Below are 19,676 nucleotides of genomic sequence, written 5' to 3' on the forward strand. Positions count from 1 at the left end.
AAAAAACCACGGACACTTACCAAAGGTTTAAAAAAAATGTGTACTATGTGTATGTCTTAATAGAAATTATAGTAACATTAAGTAATAAACCTCTCCTAAAATTATAAATTTTTGTAATGCCTAAACTAGCATATTTGTTGAAGATGACCAAATAAGAAAACTAGGAGTTGGAAAGGAAGTGAAAGTTCCATTAATTATACTCATTTTGGAAATAAAATTTAATACTCATTATGTTTCAATTCTATTTCTATATGATATAACTATATCTATTTAAATATGTATTAAATAACTTTTAAAAAAAAGTAAACTTAAATCAAAATGATATTATTTAGAATTCAATTTAAAATGTATTTCTTTAATATCAAATAACAGTTATTATGAAGTGGGTTTGCACCCTCTCATACCATATTACGAAGTGGACTTTAAGTCTAACTCAAAGCCATAAAACCGGCTCAATGGGGTGAGGTTTGCACCCACTTATATACTATGAAAGGCTCTAATCTCTAATCGATGTGGGATTGCACCCACTTATATACTATGAAAGGCTCTAATATCTAGTCGATGTGGGATCTCCAACAACAGTGAAAAAATTATAATAATATAATATTCAAAATAAAGTACTAAATAAAATAAAATTAATTTTAGAATTTAAAATAGAAGGTGTATAGGAATGAGACGAATATCTATTTAGATATCTTTATCATTTTAGTGAAACGACGGGATTACAATGGTAGAAAAATACCCAAGGATATTTATGGATTGAAACTAATATGAAAACACATGCTAGAAAATGGAATAACAATATATGAGAGTTCAAGTGGAGGAAAAATTGGTTTTGAATGGGGAAGGCTATGGTAGAAGCGTTTAAGACAGATTTAACAAAAATTAAGCCAAATAAAAATATTGACATATGTAGAAATTCTTTCGTATATTCTGAAAACATAGGTACTAGTTGTATAAAGTCTAAATCCTTAGGACAAAACAAAGCCAAAAAAACAAGCAAAAGACTCTTCAAATTGCAACAAATAAAAATTATTGTACAATATTCCTTATTCATAAATGCATCATGTCGATCTAAGTGCATTTGCATTGTCTAATAACATAATTAATAACATAATAAATTGGGTATTACACACATTTATTTTGGCAATTTTAGCTGCATGGGTTATGCAGATTACTGCATCCATTATTGATTATTGAGGAACTATCATGGTACAAAAAAAGACTAATCCAAACCTAGAATTAACATTTAAGCACAAAATCTGAGCTCTTATTCCTTTATGGCCTTCACAAAGCTCTTAAAGTTCTCATAAGATGTTCCTCCTTTTGCTATGTTCTTCATCACTTTCTCCTTCAACACCACACACCTACATTTTATGTTCTCATCATTAAAGATCTGTTCCACTTTGGTTTTCAACTCTCCGCGTGACACAACTCCATTTTCATCTTTGTCAATTCCCAACCCAACCTTTAACTCATCACAAATATGTTCTTTGTTGTAAAGTTGGTCTCCAAAGTATGGCCAACACAAGAAAGGTACCCCAATGGACAAACCTTCCATGGTAGAATTCCAACCACAATGAGTGAGAAAACATGCTATGGCAGGGTGGCTTAAAACCTTTTGTTGAGGAGCCCAATTCACTATCTTACCCTTATGCCCTTGAAATTCATGAGGGTATGCCATTTTATTGTCTTCTCTTATAACCCAAAGAAAAGGTCTATTGGTGAGGTCTAGTCCAAGGGCAAGTTCATTGAATTGGTTTTGGTCAAAAAGAGTGAAACTACCAAACGCAACATACAGCACAGAACCATGAGGTTGTTCATCTAGCCAACTCATGCAAGAGTCATCTTCTTTCCAGAATTGTCCCATTGGTTTGGTGGTTGCACTTTTGTTATTATCATTGTCATTGCTTCTCAACAATGGCCCAATTGGGATGATCTTAGGAAGAAACAACAATGTCCCAGGTTCAAGTTCATGTGTGGTGTTGCAAAGCCACCACTGTGTCAAATGTAAACTTCGTGCACAATGCAGCAGATACTGAAGCACTTTCTTACCAGTTAGGCCACCCATATTCAACCAAAAAAAGTCTTCTGGGTCCATCTCAGGCATACTTGGCGAAATCCGAATTCTCTTTTTCGTAGTTATTGTTAAACCTTTAGTGAAAAACCAACAAAAATAAAAAAAAGCTTATGCAGTATACTACAAATTAAATAAAAACTAATATTGAAGATAAGAAAAAAATTATTCAATTACCAAGATACCAGAGACTTAAAAAAAAATTATATTATTAATATCTAAATAATTTTTATTATTAAAAAAATTATAAACTAATTTCTAAATTAGTGTATAATTAATTATTAATGTTTTAGTTATGTACTATATTTTAGTTAATAATTAAATAAATATTAATTTATAAATTATATTAATAATGTAAATTATTTTAAATATCAGTAATTTTTTAATCCTTGAAATAATATTTAATTTAGTTAATATAATAGTTAATTATTTTTATTTGTAAGATTGATTATATAAATTAAATTAAATTATAAAATAATTTCTATAAATTACTTTCTAAATGAATTAATTTAACTAATAAAAAAATTTACGTCATTATTTTCTGTTTAGAAATTCTTGTGAAAAGAAATGTTCAAACATAACTCTAACATAATATTCTTACCTAAATCAGAGTCTATAATTCCCTCATCAATAAGCATAGGGATGTTGTACAGCAAGGTGAAAAGAGTTGCTGATGCAGGACACAACACAGCTCCTTTGATTCCCAGTTTACTGCCAACATCCAAAGCCCAAGCCATGCACAAATCAGCCACAATGAAGTTGATTCTGTTCTCACCTTTCACATGAATATCCTCTATCAGCTTCTCAAGTGCTTCTGGCATGCTTTTTGGAATGGCCTCACACAGCTTGGCCTGATCGTTTCTGTCATCATCAGGTCCTAAACCATCAGGGATTGAAACCAACTTCAGAAGTGATTCTTCTTCATCAGGGCTAGAACTATCTTGCTGCTTCACCATGGAACTCACCACTCTCCTGTGGTTAAATTCTGTGTTCACAAAAATGACTTTGCATCCATTCTCAACCAACTTCTGTGCGAAGGTCATCATGGGATTCACATGCCCTTGTGCTGGATATGGTAAAGCTAGCACAGTTGGAGCTCCCATGTTCAGTGTTTTTGTTTGGTTTCTATTGATTCTGATTTCTGAGGCCAATTATGCATTCATCTGTTCATGTATATATAGGCACAGCCCCTCACATTAAAAACGTTAATCAATGGCCTCACTATATCATAATCACGTATATACCTACCAATTACAAATCTATGTCATGATCAGTCTAAATTTTCGGCTATCATACTAACTTCTATGAATAAGAAATGTAGAATGTTTCTCTGTTCACATCAGTAATTTATTCATTCTATATCTTGTCACATTTCCTCGCACTTTCTCTGATTCGACTTTTCCTGTTTTTATCATTAAACTTTTGTTTTTCTACTTTGTTAATTGATTTAGCATTATGTTGTCATTAAACTAAGAGAATTGTATAATTATTGTAAAAAATATCTTTTTTAATTTGGATGTATTTGAAAGGGAAAGGTAAAAAATGAAAATTTGGATGTGAACACAAACGTTCTACATAGAAACTTTCTACACAGAAACTTTCCACATTTCTAAAATTTGACAAGTACATATAAACACTAAAAGTGGAAATATAGCATTTTTTGGGTTCCAAGATTCCTCTGATAAAATATTCTGTTTTTTTTTTTTTTGTCTCTAATCAGTTTTAATTCATAGGCCAATTAGCTTTTTTTTTTCACCCATGTATGTATATAAGACACAATTTTACTCTTTCTAATTACTCATTTTGAATAATATTCTGCTTTTCATACGAGCGTTTCTTCTCTTCTCTGTTCTTCTCCGCTTCTTTGTTTTTGTCAGAATCATCAAAGATTTCTTTTTCTTTTTCTATAATTGTCATTAATATTTTGTAATATGGTCTTAAAACTCTTCATCGTGAAGGGCTCTGTTGTGCGCACTCTGATTCCTTCTTCATTCTTGATATTTCGTTCTTTCGCAAATTTTTCAATATTTTTCTCTTTTTTTTTTTTTTTACTAATGAGTTTCTCTTTTGCATTTTTGAAGTTGGTCTCAATGAGTACAAAAAATCCTGATCGAAGCAAAAACCCTAACCCTAACCAGAATAAAAATCCCATTCAAAGTGACAATCTTGCTCACAACTTCTTATACTTCACTCGAGTGAAAACCCTGCAACTCCTCTCGTATCTAGTTCTTGATTTGACAAATTACCACTCTTGGAGTCGCTCAGATACCACTATGTTAAGTGCAAATAACAAGGTAGAGTTTATCAAAGATGTGATACCTCAGCCCTCTGAATGGGATCCCTTCTTCTCGTCCTGGATGTGATGCAATGACATGGTGGCGTCTTGGCTTGTGCATTCGGTTTTTGTTCCCATACGTAAAAGCATCATATAGATGGATAAGGCACTAGATGTCTGGAATGACCTTAAAGCTCACTTCTCACAATGTGATATGTCTTGCATTTCTGACCTCCAAATGGAGGCCTCTCCTATCAATCATGGTGATCTTTCTGTAACTAATTATTTCACCAAAATTAGGGTTATTTGGGATGAATTAGATAATTTTAGACTTGATCATGTATGCACCTGTAATGGTTTTTCTGTTATTGTCCAAAGAAAAAGAGAGGATCAAGCCATGTAGTTTTTACATGGCCTCAATGGTCAATACAATAACGTAAAGGCCCATGTTCTTCTCATGGAGCATGTCCTTGCTATTACTAAGATTTTTTCTATGGTTGTTAAACAAGAGCGTCAATTTAATAATAGTTTAGTTGCTCATATAAGAAATAATAATTATGTTATTCATACCAATGTCAATTCTGTTACTTTTTTAGAAAACTGGGTCACAATGTATCTTTTAAGAAAAATGGTTATCCTAACCAAGATTGTAAGGGATCAAGATCTGGCAGTAATAACAGAAAGGTTTGTACCTACTATAATAAGAATGGGCACACTGTAGATGTCTGCTATAAGAAAAATGGATACCCCCCAGGTATAGATTTCAATATGGTAATTTTTCTCATGCCAACGATGTTGTTGCTCAAGAAGACATTGTTGGTGGTCAAGATCAGAATAAAAATAATGGTAGTGGTGACTTTCGAATCACCCAAAGTCAGTTTCAAATCCTTTCGAATATTTTGAAGAATGTAAATGTCTCAAATAGTCAAGCTCAAGTGAACCAGGTTGGTTCCATTTCTGTTGATCCTCAAGATCAAAATTCAGTTGTGACAGGTAATCTTTATGGATTTCAAAATTTTATCTTCAATAAGCATGCTTGGATTCTAGATTTTGGTGCAACAAATCATGTTTGTTTTGACCTATCTAATTTTGCATCATATGATGTTATTAAAACCATTATTATTAAACTTCCTAATGGAAATTTTGTTACTGATTCCTACTTTGGTATAATAACTTTTAGTGATAGATTTGTTATGAAAAATGTCTTATATGTGCCAAATTTTTCTTTTAATTTGATTTCCATATCTCAATTTACTACATCTCTTAAATGTGAGCTTAGTTTCTCCTCTGCTGAGTGTTCAATACAGAATTCCATAACCAAAGACAAGATTGGTATAGTTGATGTTGTGGTTGATTTATATGTCTTCAACAAAGCTGGCAAAAATATTCTAAGCAATGTTACAAAACAAACGAATATTTGGCACCTCCAAATGGATCATCCTTCAAAAGAAAGGTTAAAAGTTTTACAAACTTATATCCTAATATTCATATTGATAAGGACTACATTTGTGATGTTTCTCATCAAGCAAAACAAAGAAAACTTTATTTTTCCCTTAATGACACTAGAATTGTTCAATCTTTTGAATCACTTCATATTGACATTTGGGGTCCTTGTTCGGTTGTTTCAATGCTTGGTCCTAAATTTTTCCTTACTATAGTACATGATTTACTAGGTATACTTCGATTTTTCCCACATAATAAGTCTGAAGTCAGGGTTAATGTTACCAATTTTATAACTTGTGCTGAAAATCAATTTTCTACTAAAGTTAAAATTATTCATACTGATAATGGCATTGATTTTTTCATGCTTAATTTCTTTGCATCCAAAGGTATTATCCATCAAACTACTTCTATTGAAACATCCGAGCAAAATGGCATTGTTAAAAGAAAACATCAATACCTTTTGAATGTCACTCGCACTTTACTTTTTCAATCTAGTCTCCCTGGTGTTTTTTGGTATTTTGTTGTGCAACATATTGCATTTCTTATTAATTGCATTCCTACTCCGCTACTTAACAATGTCACTCCCTATGAAAAATTATACAAAAGTTGCGTGATATTTCTCGTTTACGTGTTTTTAGATGTTTGTGCTACTTTTCTACCATTCTTGCTCATAGAAAAAAAACTTGACAATCGTGTTGTTCCTGATGTTTTCCTTGGTTTTAAACTTAATACAAAAGGTTTCCTCTTCTTGAACCTTAAAAGTCAGAAAATAGATTTATCTATAAATGTTATTTTTCATGAAAATTGTTTTCCTTATTACACCAAGTATGTACAAAATAATGATTTCAATAGTCTCTCTTTATGCCCAGACTTATGATGATCTTAACATGCAATCTGAAAATAATGTTCATGATGTTTTACTTGATAATACTGTTGAAACTAATGTTGAGATTGAACAAAGTGAGAATGTTACTGCTTCTTCTAGAAGATCAACTCATAGTAGAAGAATGTCAGCTTATTTACAAGACTTTGAGGTATCTAATATCAGTAACAATACGGTAAGTACTAAATACCCAATTAATTCCTTTTTAAATTACAATTCTTTGTCTGATAATTTCAAATATACAATCATGTTGATTTCATCTACCGAGGAACCTCGAAATTATGAGGAAACTATCATGCACCCATCCTGGGTCCAAGCAATGAAGGAAGAACTTAAGGCACTCGAAGATAACAAAACTTGATCTGTAACCGAGCTTCCTCTAGGGAAAACTGCCATTGAATTTTGTTGGTTGTATAAAGTTAAACACAAAGCAGATGGCTCTATTGAACGCTACAAAGCCCGTTTGGTAGCATAGGGCTACACTTAAATCGAAGGTCTTGATTTTCTAGATACTTTTGCTCCTATAGCAAAGATAACCACTTTTCAATTGCTTCTTGCCTTGGCAGCAGCTCACAACTGGACAATAAAGCAACTTGATGTTAACAATGTTTTTTTGCATGCGAAATTAGATCAAGAAGTATACATGGTTCTACCTCCAGGACTTCACTTTTCATCTACAAATCTGGTTTGTCGCCTCAGAAAGTTGCTCTATGGCCTCAAACAAGCAGGAAGGCAGTGGTATGCTAAGCTTTCAAACTTTCTACTTTCTCATAAATATAATATTTCCACTACTGACCATTCTTTGTTTTGAAACATGTTGGCAATTACACCAGGGCAATTCTGGTCTATGTGGATGACATTATCCTCACTAGGAACAACCCCATGGAGATATCCAATATAAAAATTCTGTTGAATAATTGTTCCCATATAAAAAAACCTTGGTGATTTAACGTATTTTCTGAGCATTGAAGTAGCACGCAATGCCACTAGCATCCACTTAAGTCAAAGGAAGTACGTCTTGGATTTACTCAAACACACTGGAATGCTTGGTTGTGCTCTTGTGCCTACACCTATGCTTCACACATCAATACTATCAGCAACCAAAGGTGTTCCTCTTGATGACAAGGAAGCCACTGCATATAGGCATCTCATTGGACGTCTTATCTACCAAACAAATACTCGGCCTGATATAGCTTTCTCAGTAAATGACCTCAACCAGTTTGTCTCCAAACCTATAAATGAGCATCACCAAGCAGTCATGCGTGTTCTTTGATATCTAAAGAATGCTCCTGGAACATGTATATTTTTTTATAGCCAAACTCCTATTCAATTAAAAGCCTATACTGATTCTGATTGGGCAACTTGTCTCGAAACTAGAAAATCTATAACTGTCTTTTTTGTTATTTGGGAGAATCTTTATTTCTTGGAAATCCAAGAAACAACAAACTATATCAAGAAGTTCATCTGAAACTGAGTATCACGCTCTAGCTGCCACCACCTACGCAATTCAGTGGATCACATATCTATTAGTTGATCTTCACATCAAGCATCTGCAACCAACTTTGCTATATTGTGACAATTAAGCTGCAATTCAAATTGTAAACAACCAAGTGTTCCACGAGAGGATAAAATATATCGAAATCGACTGTCACGTGGTGAGGTAGAAACTCAACGCTGGACTTCTTAAACTTCTTCCAATATCATCCTCTCTTCAAGCTACATATTTCTTCACCAAAACTTCTTCCTACAACCAGCTCAACATTCTGCTTTCCAAACTACGAATGAAAACCATTTACTCCTAACTTGAGAGGGATTGATAAAATATTCTATTTTTAATTTTCTGTTGGGTCTGTAATCAATTTTTATTCATAGGGCAGTTAGTTTTTCTTTTTGCACCCTGTATATAAGACACAACTTTACTCTTTCTAAATACTCTTTTAAATAATATTCTGCTTCTCAAACGAGCGTTCCTTCTCTTCTCTTCTTTACTTCTTTCAGAATCACCAAAGATTTCTTTCCCTTTTCCTCCTGTAATTGTCATTGATATTTTGTAATATCCTCGTCTCTAATCTGCTAATAAGTTTCCATATTCTTGTAGCTAATTGCATTTCAGAAGGAAAATACTATTTCGTTACGAAATGGTTTTCGTATACGAAACACAGATTGTTCTGATAGCTTGTTTATCATTTTTTATAAAAAATAGAATAGCCTAAAATACTTCTTATTCTTCTATTTTTCGTCGATAAAAAAAAATGCTCATTCGTAAGTTTTGCGTTTGTATTTCTCATCAGAAAGGCTAATTTGTAAGAGCATGATTTATATATTATTTTAATTTTTAATTAATATTTACTTGTCATTCACGTAATAGTTCTCGTGTTTATGAATTTGCTCTTTCGGGTTTAGACTAACTAAATAATGTTGAAATAGAAAGATTCACTACAAGACATAATATCGAAAAACCAAAAAATATATTTACCTAGATATGTTCAATATAAGTAAATTTTAAAATTTATAGCTATATATGTTTCATATTGATAAAACCTATTAACATTAATACCTACATCTACTTAATATAAGTAAGATTTCAATAAAATATTTAAGTAACATTATTTCAATAATATTATTAAATAAAATAAATTTCTTATTATTTGAAATTTTTTTAAACTTATATTACTTTAAAATATCTATATAATTATTATGTTTTTCACTATTTATATATTATTAATAAAAAAAATAAAAGTGTAAGTATTTTAAAGGGATAATCAGAACAAGAATATTTTTTCTTAAATATTTGTTTTAGTGAAATTTGGATGGATAATTTTTATCGTTTTATTATTTGAAATTTAAACTAAAACTTACTATAGAAAATTATATTAAATAGAAATCAATTTTAAAAAAATTAGTTAATTGTTATATTGATTAAATCGGATATTATTTTAAAGACTAAAACAATTATTTATAGTATCTAAATTATTTATACTAGTGGAAATATAGGTGCACTTGCGCCTTTGTATCCACATTTTTCTCTTTTATTCAATTTTTACGATGATAGAAATGTAGCATACATATAGAAATAATTTTGGATGATGAGTTGAAATTGAAAAACAAAAAATGGAGTGCAGAGAGTGATTCAAAATGGAGGTTATTTCATTTTATATGTTACATTTTAATGTGAAAATGTGTGAGAGTATGTTCTTTTTTTTTCGGTTGTTGCCTTAAAATAAGGAACTAAGGAAAGAGTGGGGAATCATATAAAAACAGTACATTAATATTAATTTAAAAAATTAAAAAATAATTTGATTTTTTAAGTAATTCATATGAAATGACAAAATACTCCACTATATTAATAAAATGAGATATATTAAATTAGGGTAGAATCGCAAAAAATTTGTTTACACCAAAAAGCGGTTATATTGGGGAATCCCCTGTATAGATTATTGATAAATAGTTTCTAATTGATATCTAATTAGTTACCAATTATTTATATTCTAAAGTTGGTAACTAATTAGATATTTAAAAATTATTTATTGAAAATAGAAACTAATTTAGATAATTATAATTTTTTTAGTCTCTAAAATAATATCTAATTTAGTAAATATGATTATTATTGACAATTATTATATTAATTTAGTAAATATAACAACTAATTATTTTTTTCTTTAAGATTAATTTTTATTAATGATTTCACTCTAAAACTGATTTCACACCACACTGGATTTTTTTCCTTATTTTATTTTTAAAAAAAAAGATGAATTTTTGGTTACTATCAGTTTCTTTCTTTCTCTTGCTCTCTCTTAGGCTCTTTAATGAGAGTTTGAAATTTCTTAACTCCATTTTTCCTATAGAATATTTAGCACTTATTTATTAGCTTTGTTAAGATTTGAAGTCATCTCTTCTTTTTTGTGTTAAATTATTTTGTTTATATATATATATATATGGTGAAAATTTGGTATTAAATGTTGTCAAAAGTGTAGAAAAATGCTCTTGTTTAATTTACGGAATATTTCTTTTTCTACCTCTCAATCCATCAAAACAATGTTGGACTGAAGAGAATATTTAAGGAGAATATAGAATATGTGTGATGTTTGGAAACTGTTTTCTTTCGGTAAAGAATGAATAAATTAACAAAATATCCATCAAATTCCTTCTTTCGAGAAAAGTTGATTGTCTAAAATCAATGACCTTATTGATCACCTTCTTGAGCCTTATAGACAAAATCTTGGATATAATCTTAAAGAGACACCCCAGCAGCGAAATAGGTCTAAAATCACACAACTGTTGTGGATTGTCGAATTTAGGAATTAGACAGATAAAAGAAGTGTTTGACCCCTAGGTCATTTTCTACTATTTGCGGAGTCATTCAAAGTCACGAGAATATCCTCCTTTAAACAATCCCAACAGAATTTAGGAAAACCAAAATTAAAACCATCTGACCCTGAACTTTTCGAACTGTCGCAACTCCAAACTACATTCTTAACTTCCTCCTCTGAAAAGGCACCTACCAACATCACGTTGTCATCACTATAAATAGTGTTAAAACCTACATTATCCAACCTAACCTGCCGTCCAAGTTCCTCGTCAAATATGGTCTTGAAAAAGATCTCTAACCTTAACTTTAACCACTTCCTTGTCTTCACACCAAAGACCATTCTCAAAGACCCCGTTAATCTCATTTCTCGCTCTTCTCCACTTGACAGTGGAATGAAAAATCTTTGAGTTTAAATCACCTTGTTTAAACCACTTTTGACGGGCTTTTTGATACAACACAGCTTCTTGTTTAAAAGAGTTCCGACTTTGCTCTGCAAGCAATATTCTTCTTTCCTCCCTTCCGAAGTCGTCTCATTCGTTTTCATCATCTCTTGCATCCAATTCTTGAATTTTCTTATACAAATCTTCCCCTGCTTGATTAACATTCCCAAAGGCCTCTTTATTCCAAATTTGTAAATCCGCTTTTAACATTTTCCACTTTTCCTTTCAAACAAACATCCCTCCACCATGCACCTCATAGATAAGCCACTTATTGCGTACAAAGACACTGAACCTACCATCACTTTGCGAAACATCTAAACTTCTAAACGGTTTCGGGCCCCAATCCGCACTCATATCTTTTAACACAAGAACACAGTGATCAGAGGCAGATCCACTATACACGTACTATTTACTATTTGGTCAACTATCCAGTCAATCCCTGAAAACAAAAATATTGTCTATTGTGCTCTTAATCGACCTGTTCGGTTTGTACCAAGTAAACTTTCTGCTAACCATCGAAATATCCAACAACTTTAACTTTCCGATAAAATTGTTGAAACTACTTATTTATCTAGTGTAATTAGACACAGAAATCAAACTTTCTCTCCAACTTCCTTCTGATAGAATTAAAATTCTCAACTACACACCAAGTCTTTTCTTCTTATAGAATTAAAATCTCCAACTACACACCAAGCCCTATGTACCCCTTTATTTATATATTCTTTTTACTAATTAAAAAAATATTTTAGTAAAATAAAAATGTTAGAAATTATTTTCAAAAGTTCGAATAATACACACTATTACAAGTTTACTTTATGTTCATGTTTTTTATAGAATAAGAAATGATCTATTTTTATATTTCAAAAATATTTTATGAAATTGAAATAAATATGATTAGTAAAGAAAATTTATATTAAAATTATAAAATATCTATTTTTATCATAATTTCTATCATAACCACACGTCTCCAATTTTATTAAAAAATATTTTGAAATCAACAATTTTGTCAATTTTGTCAATTTATAAATATAAAAACAAAACAAAGAATCATTCCTATTTAAAATTAATAACATAATGAATTGGGTATTGTACATACACATTTATTTATTGCCAATTGTAACTGCATGGGTTATACATATTACTGCACCCATTATTGAGGGACTGTCATGGTACAAATAAAACCCTATCCACACCTAGAATTAACAAGCACAAAACTCTTATTCCTTTATCTCCTTCACAAAGTTCTTAAAGTTCTCATAAGATGTTCCTCCTTTTGCTATGTTCTTCATCACTTTCTCCTTCAACATCACACACCTGTGTTTTATGTTCTCGTCATTAAAGATCTGTTCCACTTTGGTTTTCAACTCTCCCCGTGACACAACTCCATTTTGATCTTTGTCAATCCCCAACCCAACCTTTAACTCATCACAAATATGTGTTTTGTTGTAAAGTTGGTCTCCGAAGTATGGCCAACCCAATAAAGGTACCCCACTGGACAAACCTTCCATGGTAGAATTCCAACCACAATGAGTGAGAAAACATGCTATGGCAGGGTGACTTAAAACCTTTTGTTGAGGAGCCCAATTCACTATCTTACCCTTATGCCCTTGGAATTCATGAGGGTATGCCATTTTATTGTCTTCTCTTATAACCCAAAGAAAAGGTCTATTGGTGAGGTCTAGTCCAAGGGCAAGTTCGTTGAATTGGTTTTGGTCAAAAAGAGTGATACTACCAAAGGCAACATACAACACAGAACCATCAGCTTGTTCATCTAGCCAACTCATGCAGGACTGGTCTTCTTTCCAGAATTGTCCCATTGATTTTGTAGCTGCACTTTTGTTATCATCATTATCATTGCTTTTCAACAATGGCCCAATTGGGATGATCTTCGGAAGAAATAAAAATGTTCCTGGTTCAAGTTCGTGTGTGGTGTTGCAAAGCCACCACTGTGTCAAATGTAAACTTGGTGCGTAATGCAGCAGATACTTAAGCAGTTTCTTACCATTTACACCCATATTCAACCAAAAAAAGTCTTCTGGATCCATCTCAGGCATACTTGTTGAAATCCGAATTCTCTTTTTCGTGGTTAATGTTAAACCTTCAGTGAAAAACCAACAAAAACACATTAGCTTATACTATAAACGTGTAAATTAAATTACAAAAACATAACAATACGATAATATTCTTACCTAAATCAGAATCTATAATGCCATCATCAATAAGCATAGGGATGCTGTAGACCAAGGTGAAAATAGCTGCTGATGCAGGACACAACACAGCTCCTTTGATTCCCAGTTTATTCCCAACATCCAAAGCCCAAGCCATGCACAAATCAGCCACAATGAAGTTGATTCTGTTCTCACCTTTCACATGAATATCCTCTATCAGCTTCTCAAGTGCTTCTGGCATGGTTTTTTGAATGGCCTCACACAACATGCCCACATCGTTTCTGTCATCATCAGGTCCAAAACCATCAGGGATTGAAACCAACTTCAGCACTGATTCTTCTCCATCAAGGCTAGAACTATCTTGTTGTTCTTCCATGGAACTCACTACTCTCCTGTGGTTAAAATCTGTGTTCACAAAAATGACTTTGCATCCATTCTCAAGCAGCTTCTGTGAGAAGGTCATCATGGGATTCACATGCCCTTGTGCTGGATATGGTAAAGCTAGCACAGTTGGAGCTCCCATGTTCAGTGTTTTTGTTTGGTTTCTATTGATTCTGATTTCTGAGGCCAATTATGCATTCATCTGTTCATGTATATATAGGCACAGCCCCTCACATTAAAAACGTTAATCAATGGCCTCACTATATCATAATCACGTATATACCTACCAATTACAAATCTATGTCATGATCAGTCTAAATTTTCGGCTATCATACTAACTTCTATGAATAAGAAATGTAGAATGTTTCTCTGTTCACATCAGTAATTTATTCATTCTATATCTTGTCACATTTCCTCGCACTTTCTCTGATTCGACTTTTCCTGTTTTTATCATTAAACTTTTGTTTTTTTACTTTATTAATTGATTTAGCATTATGTTGTCATTAAACTAAGAGAATTGTATAATTATTGTAAAAAATATCTTTTTTAATTTGGATGTATTTGAAAGGGAAAGGTAAAAAATGAAAATTTGGATGTGAACACAGAAACGTTCTACATAGAAACTTTCTACACAGAAACTTTCCACATTTCTAAAATTTGACAAGTACATATAAACACTAAAAGTGGAAATATACCATTTTTTGGGTTCCAAGATTCCTCTTATAAAATATTCTGTTTTTTTTTTTGGTCTGTAATCAGTTTTTATTCATAGGCCGATTATCTTTTCTTTTTGCACCCCATGTATGTATATAAGACACAATTTTACTCTTTCTAATTACTCATTTTGAATAATATTCTGCTTTTCATACGAGCGTTTCTTCTCTTCTCTGTTCTTCTCCGCTTCTTTGATTCTATCAGAATCATCAAAGATTTCTTTTCCTTTTTCTATAATTGTCATTGATATTTTGTAATATGGTATTAAAGCTCTTCATCGTGAAGGGTTCTGTTGTGCGCACTCTGATTCCTTCTTCATTCTTGATATTTTGTTCTTCCGCAAATTTTTCAATATTTTTTTTTTTTTTTTTTGACTAATGAGTTTCTCTTTTGCATTTTTGAAGTTGGTCTCAATGAGTACAAAAAATCCTGATCGAAGCAAAAACCCTAACCTTAACCAGAATAAAAATCCCATTCAAAGTGACAATCTCGCTCACAACTTCTTATACTTCACTCGAGTAAAAACCCTGCAACTCCTCTCGTATCTCTAGTTCTTGATTTGATAAATTACCACTCTTGGAGTCGCTCAGATATCACTGTGTTAAGTGCAAATAACAAGGTAGAGTTTATCAAAGATGTGATACCTCAACCCTCTGAATCGGATCCCTTCTTCTCGTCCTGGATGTGCTGCAATGCCATGGTGGCGTCTTGGCTTGTGCATTTGGTTTTTGTTCCCATACGTAAAAGCATCATATGGATGGATAAGGCACTAGATGTCTGGAATGACCTTAAAGCTCGCTTCTCACAATGTGATATGTCTCGCATTTCTGACCTCCAAATGGAGGCCTCTCCTATCAATCATGGTGATCTTTCTGTAACTAATTATTTCACCAAACTTAGGGTTATTTGGGATGAATTAGATAATTTTAGACTTGATCATGTATGCACCTGTAATGGTTTTTCTGTTATTGTACAAAGAAAAAGAGAGGATCAAGCCATGTAGTTTTTACATGGCCTCAATGGTCAATACAATAACGTAAAGGCCCATGTTCTTCTCATGGAGCATGTCCTTGCTATTACTAAGATTTTTTCTATGGTTGTTAAACAAAAGCGTCAATTTAATAATAGTTTAGTTGCTCATATAAAAAATAATAATTATGTTATTCATACCAATGTCAATTTTGTTACTTCTTTGGAAAACTGGATCATAATGAAACTGTATCTTTTAAGAAAAATGGTTATCCTAACCAAGATTGTAAGGGATCAAGATCTGGCAGTAATAACAGAAAGGTTTGTACCTACTACAATAAGAATGGGCACACTGTAGATGTCTGCTATAAGAAACATGGATACCCCCAGGTATAGATTTTAATATGGTAAATTTTCTCATGCCAACGATGTTGTTGCTCAAGAAGACATTGTTGGTGGTCAAGATCAGAATAAAAATAATGGTAGTGGTGACTTCCGAATCACCCAAAGTCAGTTTCAAATCCTTTCGAATATTTTGAAGAATGTAAATGTCTCAAATAGTCAAGCTCAAGTGAACCAGGTTGGTTCCATTTCTGTTGATCTCAAGATCAAAATTCAGCTGTGACAGGTAATCTTTATGGATTTCGAAGTTTTATCTTCAATAAGCATGCTTGGATTCTAGATTTTGGTGCAACAAATCATGTTTGTTTTGACCTATCTAATTTTTCATCATATAATGTTATTAAAACCATTATTATTAAACTTCCGAATGGAAATTTTGTTATTGCTTCCTACTCTGGTATAATAACTTTTAATGATAGATTTGTTTTGAAAAATGTCTTATAGGTGCCAAATTTTTCTTTTAATTTGATTTCCATATCTCAATTTACTACATCTCTTAAATGTGAGCTTAGTTTCTCCTCTGCTGAGTGTTCAATACAGAATTTCATAACCAAAGACAAGATTGGTATAATTGATGTTGTGGTTGATTTATATGTCTTCAACAAAGCTGGCAAAAATATTCTAAGCAGTGCTACAAAACAAATGAATATTTGGCACTTCCGAATGGATCATCCTTCAGAAGAAAGGTTAAAAGTTTTACAAACTTATTATCCTAATATTCATATTGATAAGGACTACATTTGTGATGTTTCTCATCAAGCAAAACAAAGAAAACTTTATTTTTCCCTTAGTGACACTAGAATTGTTCAGTCTTTTGAATCACTTCATATTGACATTTGGGGTCCTTGTTCGGTTGTTTCAATGCTTGGTCATAAATTTTTCCTTACTATAGTAGATGATTTTACTAGGTATACTTCGATTTTTCCCACATAATAAGTCTGAAGTCAGGGTTAATGTTACCAATTTTATAACTTGTGTTGAAAATCAATTTTCTACTAAAGTTAAAATTATTCATACTCATAATGGCATTGATTTTTTCATGCATGATTTCTTTGCATCCAAAGGTATTATCCATCAAACTACTTCTTTTGAAACATCAAAACCTTTTGAATGTCACTCACACTTTACTTTTTCAATCTAGTCTCCCTGCTGTTTTTTGTTATTTTGTTGTGCAACATATTGCATTTCTTATTAATTGCATGCCTACTCCACTACTTAACAATGTCACTCCCTATGAAAACTTATACAAAAGTTGCGTGATATTTCTCATCTACGTGTTTTTAGATGTTTGTGCTACTTTTCTACCATTCTTGCTCATAGAAAAAAAACAGGACAATCGTGTTGTTTCAGATGTTTTCCTTGGTTTTAAACATAATACAAAAGGTTTCCTCTTCTTGAACCTCAAAAGTCACAAAATAGATTTATCTATAAATGTTATTTTTCATGAAAATTCTTTTCCTTATTACACCAAGTATGTACAAAATAATGATTCCAATAGTCTCTCTTTATGCCCAGACTTATGATGATCTTAACATGCAATCTGAAAATAATGTTCATGATGTTTTACTTGATAATACTGTTGAAACTAATGCTGAGATTGAACAAAGTGAGAATGTTACTGCTTCTTCTAGAAGATCAACTCATAGTAGAAGAATGTCAGCTTATTTACAAGACTTTGAGGTATCTAATATCAGTAACAATACGGTAAGTACTAAATACCCAATTAATTCCCTTTTAAATTACAATTCTTTGTCTGATAATTTCAAATATACAATCATGTTGATTTCATCTACCGAGGAACCTCGAAATTATGAGGAAACTATCATGCACACATCCTGGGTCCAAGCAATGAAAGAAGAACTTAAGGCACTCGAAGATAACAAAACTTGGTCTGTAACCGAGCTTCCTCTAGGAAAAACTGCCATTGAATTTCGTTGGGTGTATAAAGTTAAACACAAAGCAGATGACTCTATTGAACGCTACAAAGCCCGTTTGGTAGCAAATGGCTACACTCAAATCGAAGGTCTTGATACTTTTGCTCCTATAGCAAAGTTAACCACTTTTCAATTGCTTCTTGCCTTGGCAGCAGCTCACAACTGGACACTAAAGCAACTTGATATTAACAATGTTTTTCTGCATGCGAAATTAGATCAAGAAGTATACATGGTTTTGCCTCCAGGACTTCACTTTTCATCTACAAATCTGGTTTGTCACCTCAGAAAGTTGTTCTATGACCTCAAACAAGCAGGAAGGCAGTGGTATGCTAAGCTTTCAAACTTTCTCTTTTTTTTTCCGCTTGTTGTCTTAAAATAAGGAACTAAGGAAAGAGTGAGAAATCGTATAAAAACTGTACATTAATATTAATTTAAAAAATTAAAAAATAATTTTATTTTTTAAGTAATTCATATGAAATGACAAAATACTCCACTATATTAATAAAATGAGATATATTAAATAAGGGTATAATCGCAAAAAATTTGTTTACACTAAAAGGCGGTTATAATGGGGAATCCCCTCTATATATATAAGTATAGATTATTGATAAATAGTTTCTAAATTGATATCTAATTAGTTATCAATTATTTAGATTCTAAAGTTGGTAACTAATTAGATATCAATTTAAAAATCATTTATCGAAAATAGAAACTAATTTAGATAACAATAATTTTTTTAGTCTCTAAAATAATATTTAATTTAGTAAATATGATTATTATTGACAATTATTATATTAATTTAATAAATATAAAAACTAATTATTTTTTGTCTTTAAGATTAATTTTTATTAATGATTTCACTCTAAAACTGATTTCACACCACACTGGATTTTTTTCCTTATTTTTTTTAAAGAAAATATGAATTTTAGGTTATTATCAGTCTCTTTCTTTCTCTTGCTCTCTCTTAGGCTCTTTAATGAGAGTTTGAAATTTCTTAACTCCATTTTTCCTATAGAATATTTAGCACTTATTTATTAGCTTTGTTAAGATTTTAAGTCATCTCTTCACTACAAAAAAAATCACTTTTAGCGACCACCAAATTCGGTCGCTAAAAGCACTATAATCGGTCGCTAAACATATTTGCGACCGAAACGGCTACCAAATAAAATTGGAAGCGAAAACCCTAGTCGCAAAGCATCTAACGATCGAATTATAAAGTGGTCGCAAATTTGCAACTGAAATATCAGTGGCTAAATCGGTTGCAGACAATTTGGTCACCAAAATCCAGGAACCAAATTAGTGACCACCATTTTCGGTGGCTAAATCGGTCGCAAACAATTTGGTCACCGAAATTCATAACCAAATTAGCGACCACTATTTTCGGTGGCTAAATCAGTGGCTGAAATGAAAGGTGATAGCGACCACCATTTTTGGTCGCTAATGATTAAAATATTTTTTTAATTACAGCGACCATCATTTTCGGTCGCTAATGATTAAAATATTTTTTTTAATTATAGCGACCAATTCTCTTTCGGTTGCTAAACAACAACTTTGTAGATATAACATAACCACCATATCAATTGGTGACTATTTTTATATATATTATTAATACTTATTAAAAATGTATTACTATTTTTTTTTGAATTTTAACTTTTAGTTCTTAAAGACATTAGGTTATTGA

The 19,676-nt window shown here is 31.7% G+C and overlaps 2 protein-coding genes across 3 annotated transcripts; both read right to left on the bottom strand.

Moving 5' to 3' along the window:
- Positions 1-1,103: 1,103 nt before the first annotated feature.
- On the bottom strand, positions 1,104-3,221 carry LOC137836381 (UDP-glycosyltransferase 83A1-like). Its single transcript, XM_068645111.1, has 2 exons — positions 2,679-3,221; positions 1,104-2,154 (listed from the first exon to the last, which is right to left on the bottom strand). The coding sequence occupies exons 1-2, from the start codon at positions 3,178-3,180 to the stop codon at positions 1,271-1,273; spliced, it is 1,386 nt and encodes a 461-aa protein (XP_068501212.1). The 5' UTR covers positions 3,181-3,221; the 3' UTR covers positions 1,104-1,270.
- A 2,065-nt stretch (positions 3,222-5,286) lies between these two features.
- On the bottom strand, positions 5,287-14,158 carry LOC137836980 (UDP-glycosyltransferase 83A1-like). Of its 2 annotated transcripts, XR_011085354.1 has the most exons (3): positions 13,617-14,158; positions 12,549-13,525; positions 5,287-5,350 (listed from the first exon to the last, which is right to left on the bottom strand). XR_011085354.1 is itself a non-coding variant. In XM_068645787.1 (2 exons), exons 1-2 carry the CDS (start codon positions 14,116-14,118, stop codon positions 12,645-12,647), a joined length of 1,383 nt encoding a protein of 460 aa, XP_068501888.1. In that variant the 5' UTR covers positions 14,119-14,158; the 3' UTR covers positions 12,457-12,644. The 2 variants fall into 2 exon arrangements, 1 of the variants encoding a protein (XP_068501888.1); XM_068645787.1 differs by lacking the exon at positions 5,287-5,350 and having other exon boundaries at positions 12,457-13,525.
- Between the last annotated feature and the right edge of the window lie 5,518 nt (positions 14,159-19,676).

The sequence above is a fragment of the Phaseolus vulgaris genome, chromosome 4 (assembly GCF_000499845.2).
Source record: "Phaseolus vulgaris cultivar G19833 chromosome 4, P. vulgaris v2.0, whole genome shotgun sequence".
NCBI classification, from domain to species: Eukaryota; Viridiplantae; Streptophyta; class Magnoliopsida; order Fabales; family Fabaceae; genus Phaseolus; species Phaseolus vulgaris.

Coding starts and splice junctions, on each gene's coding strand:
- LOC137836381 (XM_068645111.1), bottom strand. CDS start 3,180: ATGGGAGCTCCAACTGTGCTAGCTTTACCATATCCAGCACAAGGGCAT. Junction 2,155..2,678: donor AATTATAGACTCTGATTTAG/GTAAGAATATTA, acceptor TTTTCACTAAAG/GTTTAACAATAACTACGAAA.
- LOC137836980 (XM_068645787.1), bottom strand. CDS start 14,118: ATGGGAGCTCCAACTGTGCTAGCTTTACCATATCCAGCACAAGGGCAT. Junction 13,526..13,616: donor CATTATAGATTCTGATTTAG/GTAAGAATATTA, acceptor TTTTCACTGAAG/GTTTAACATTAACCACGAAA.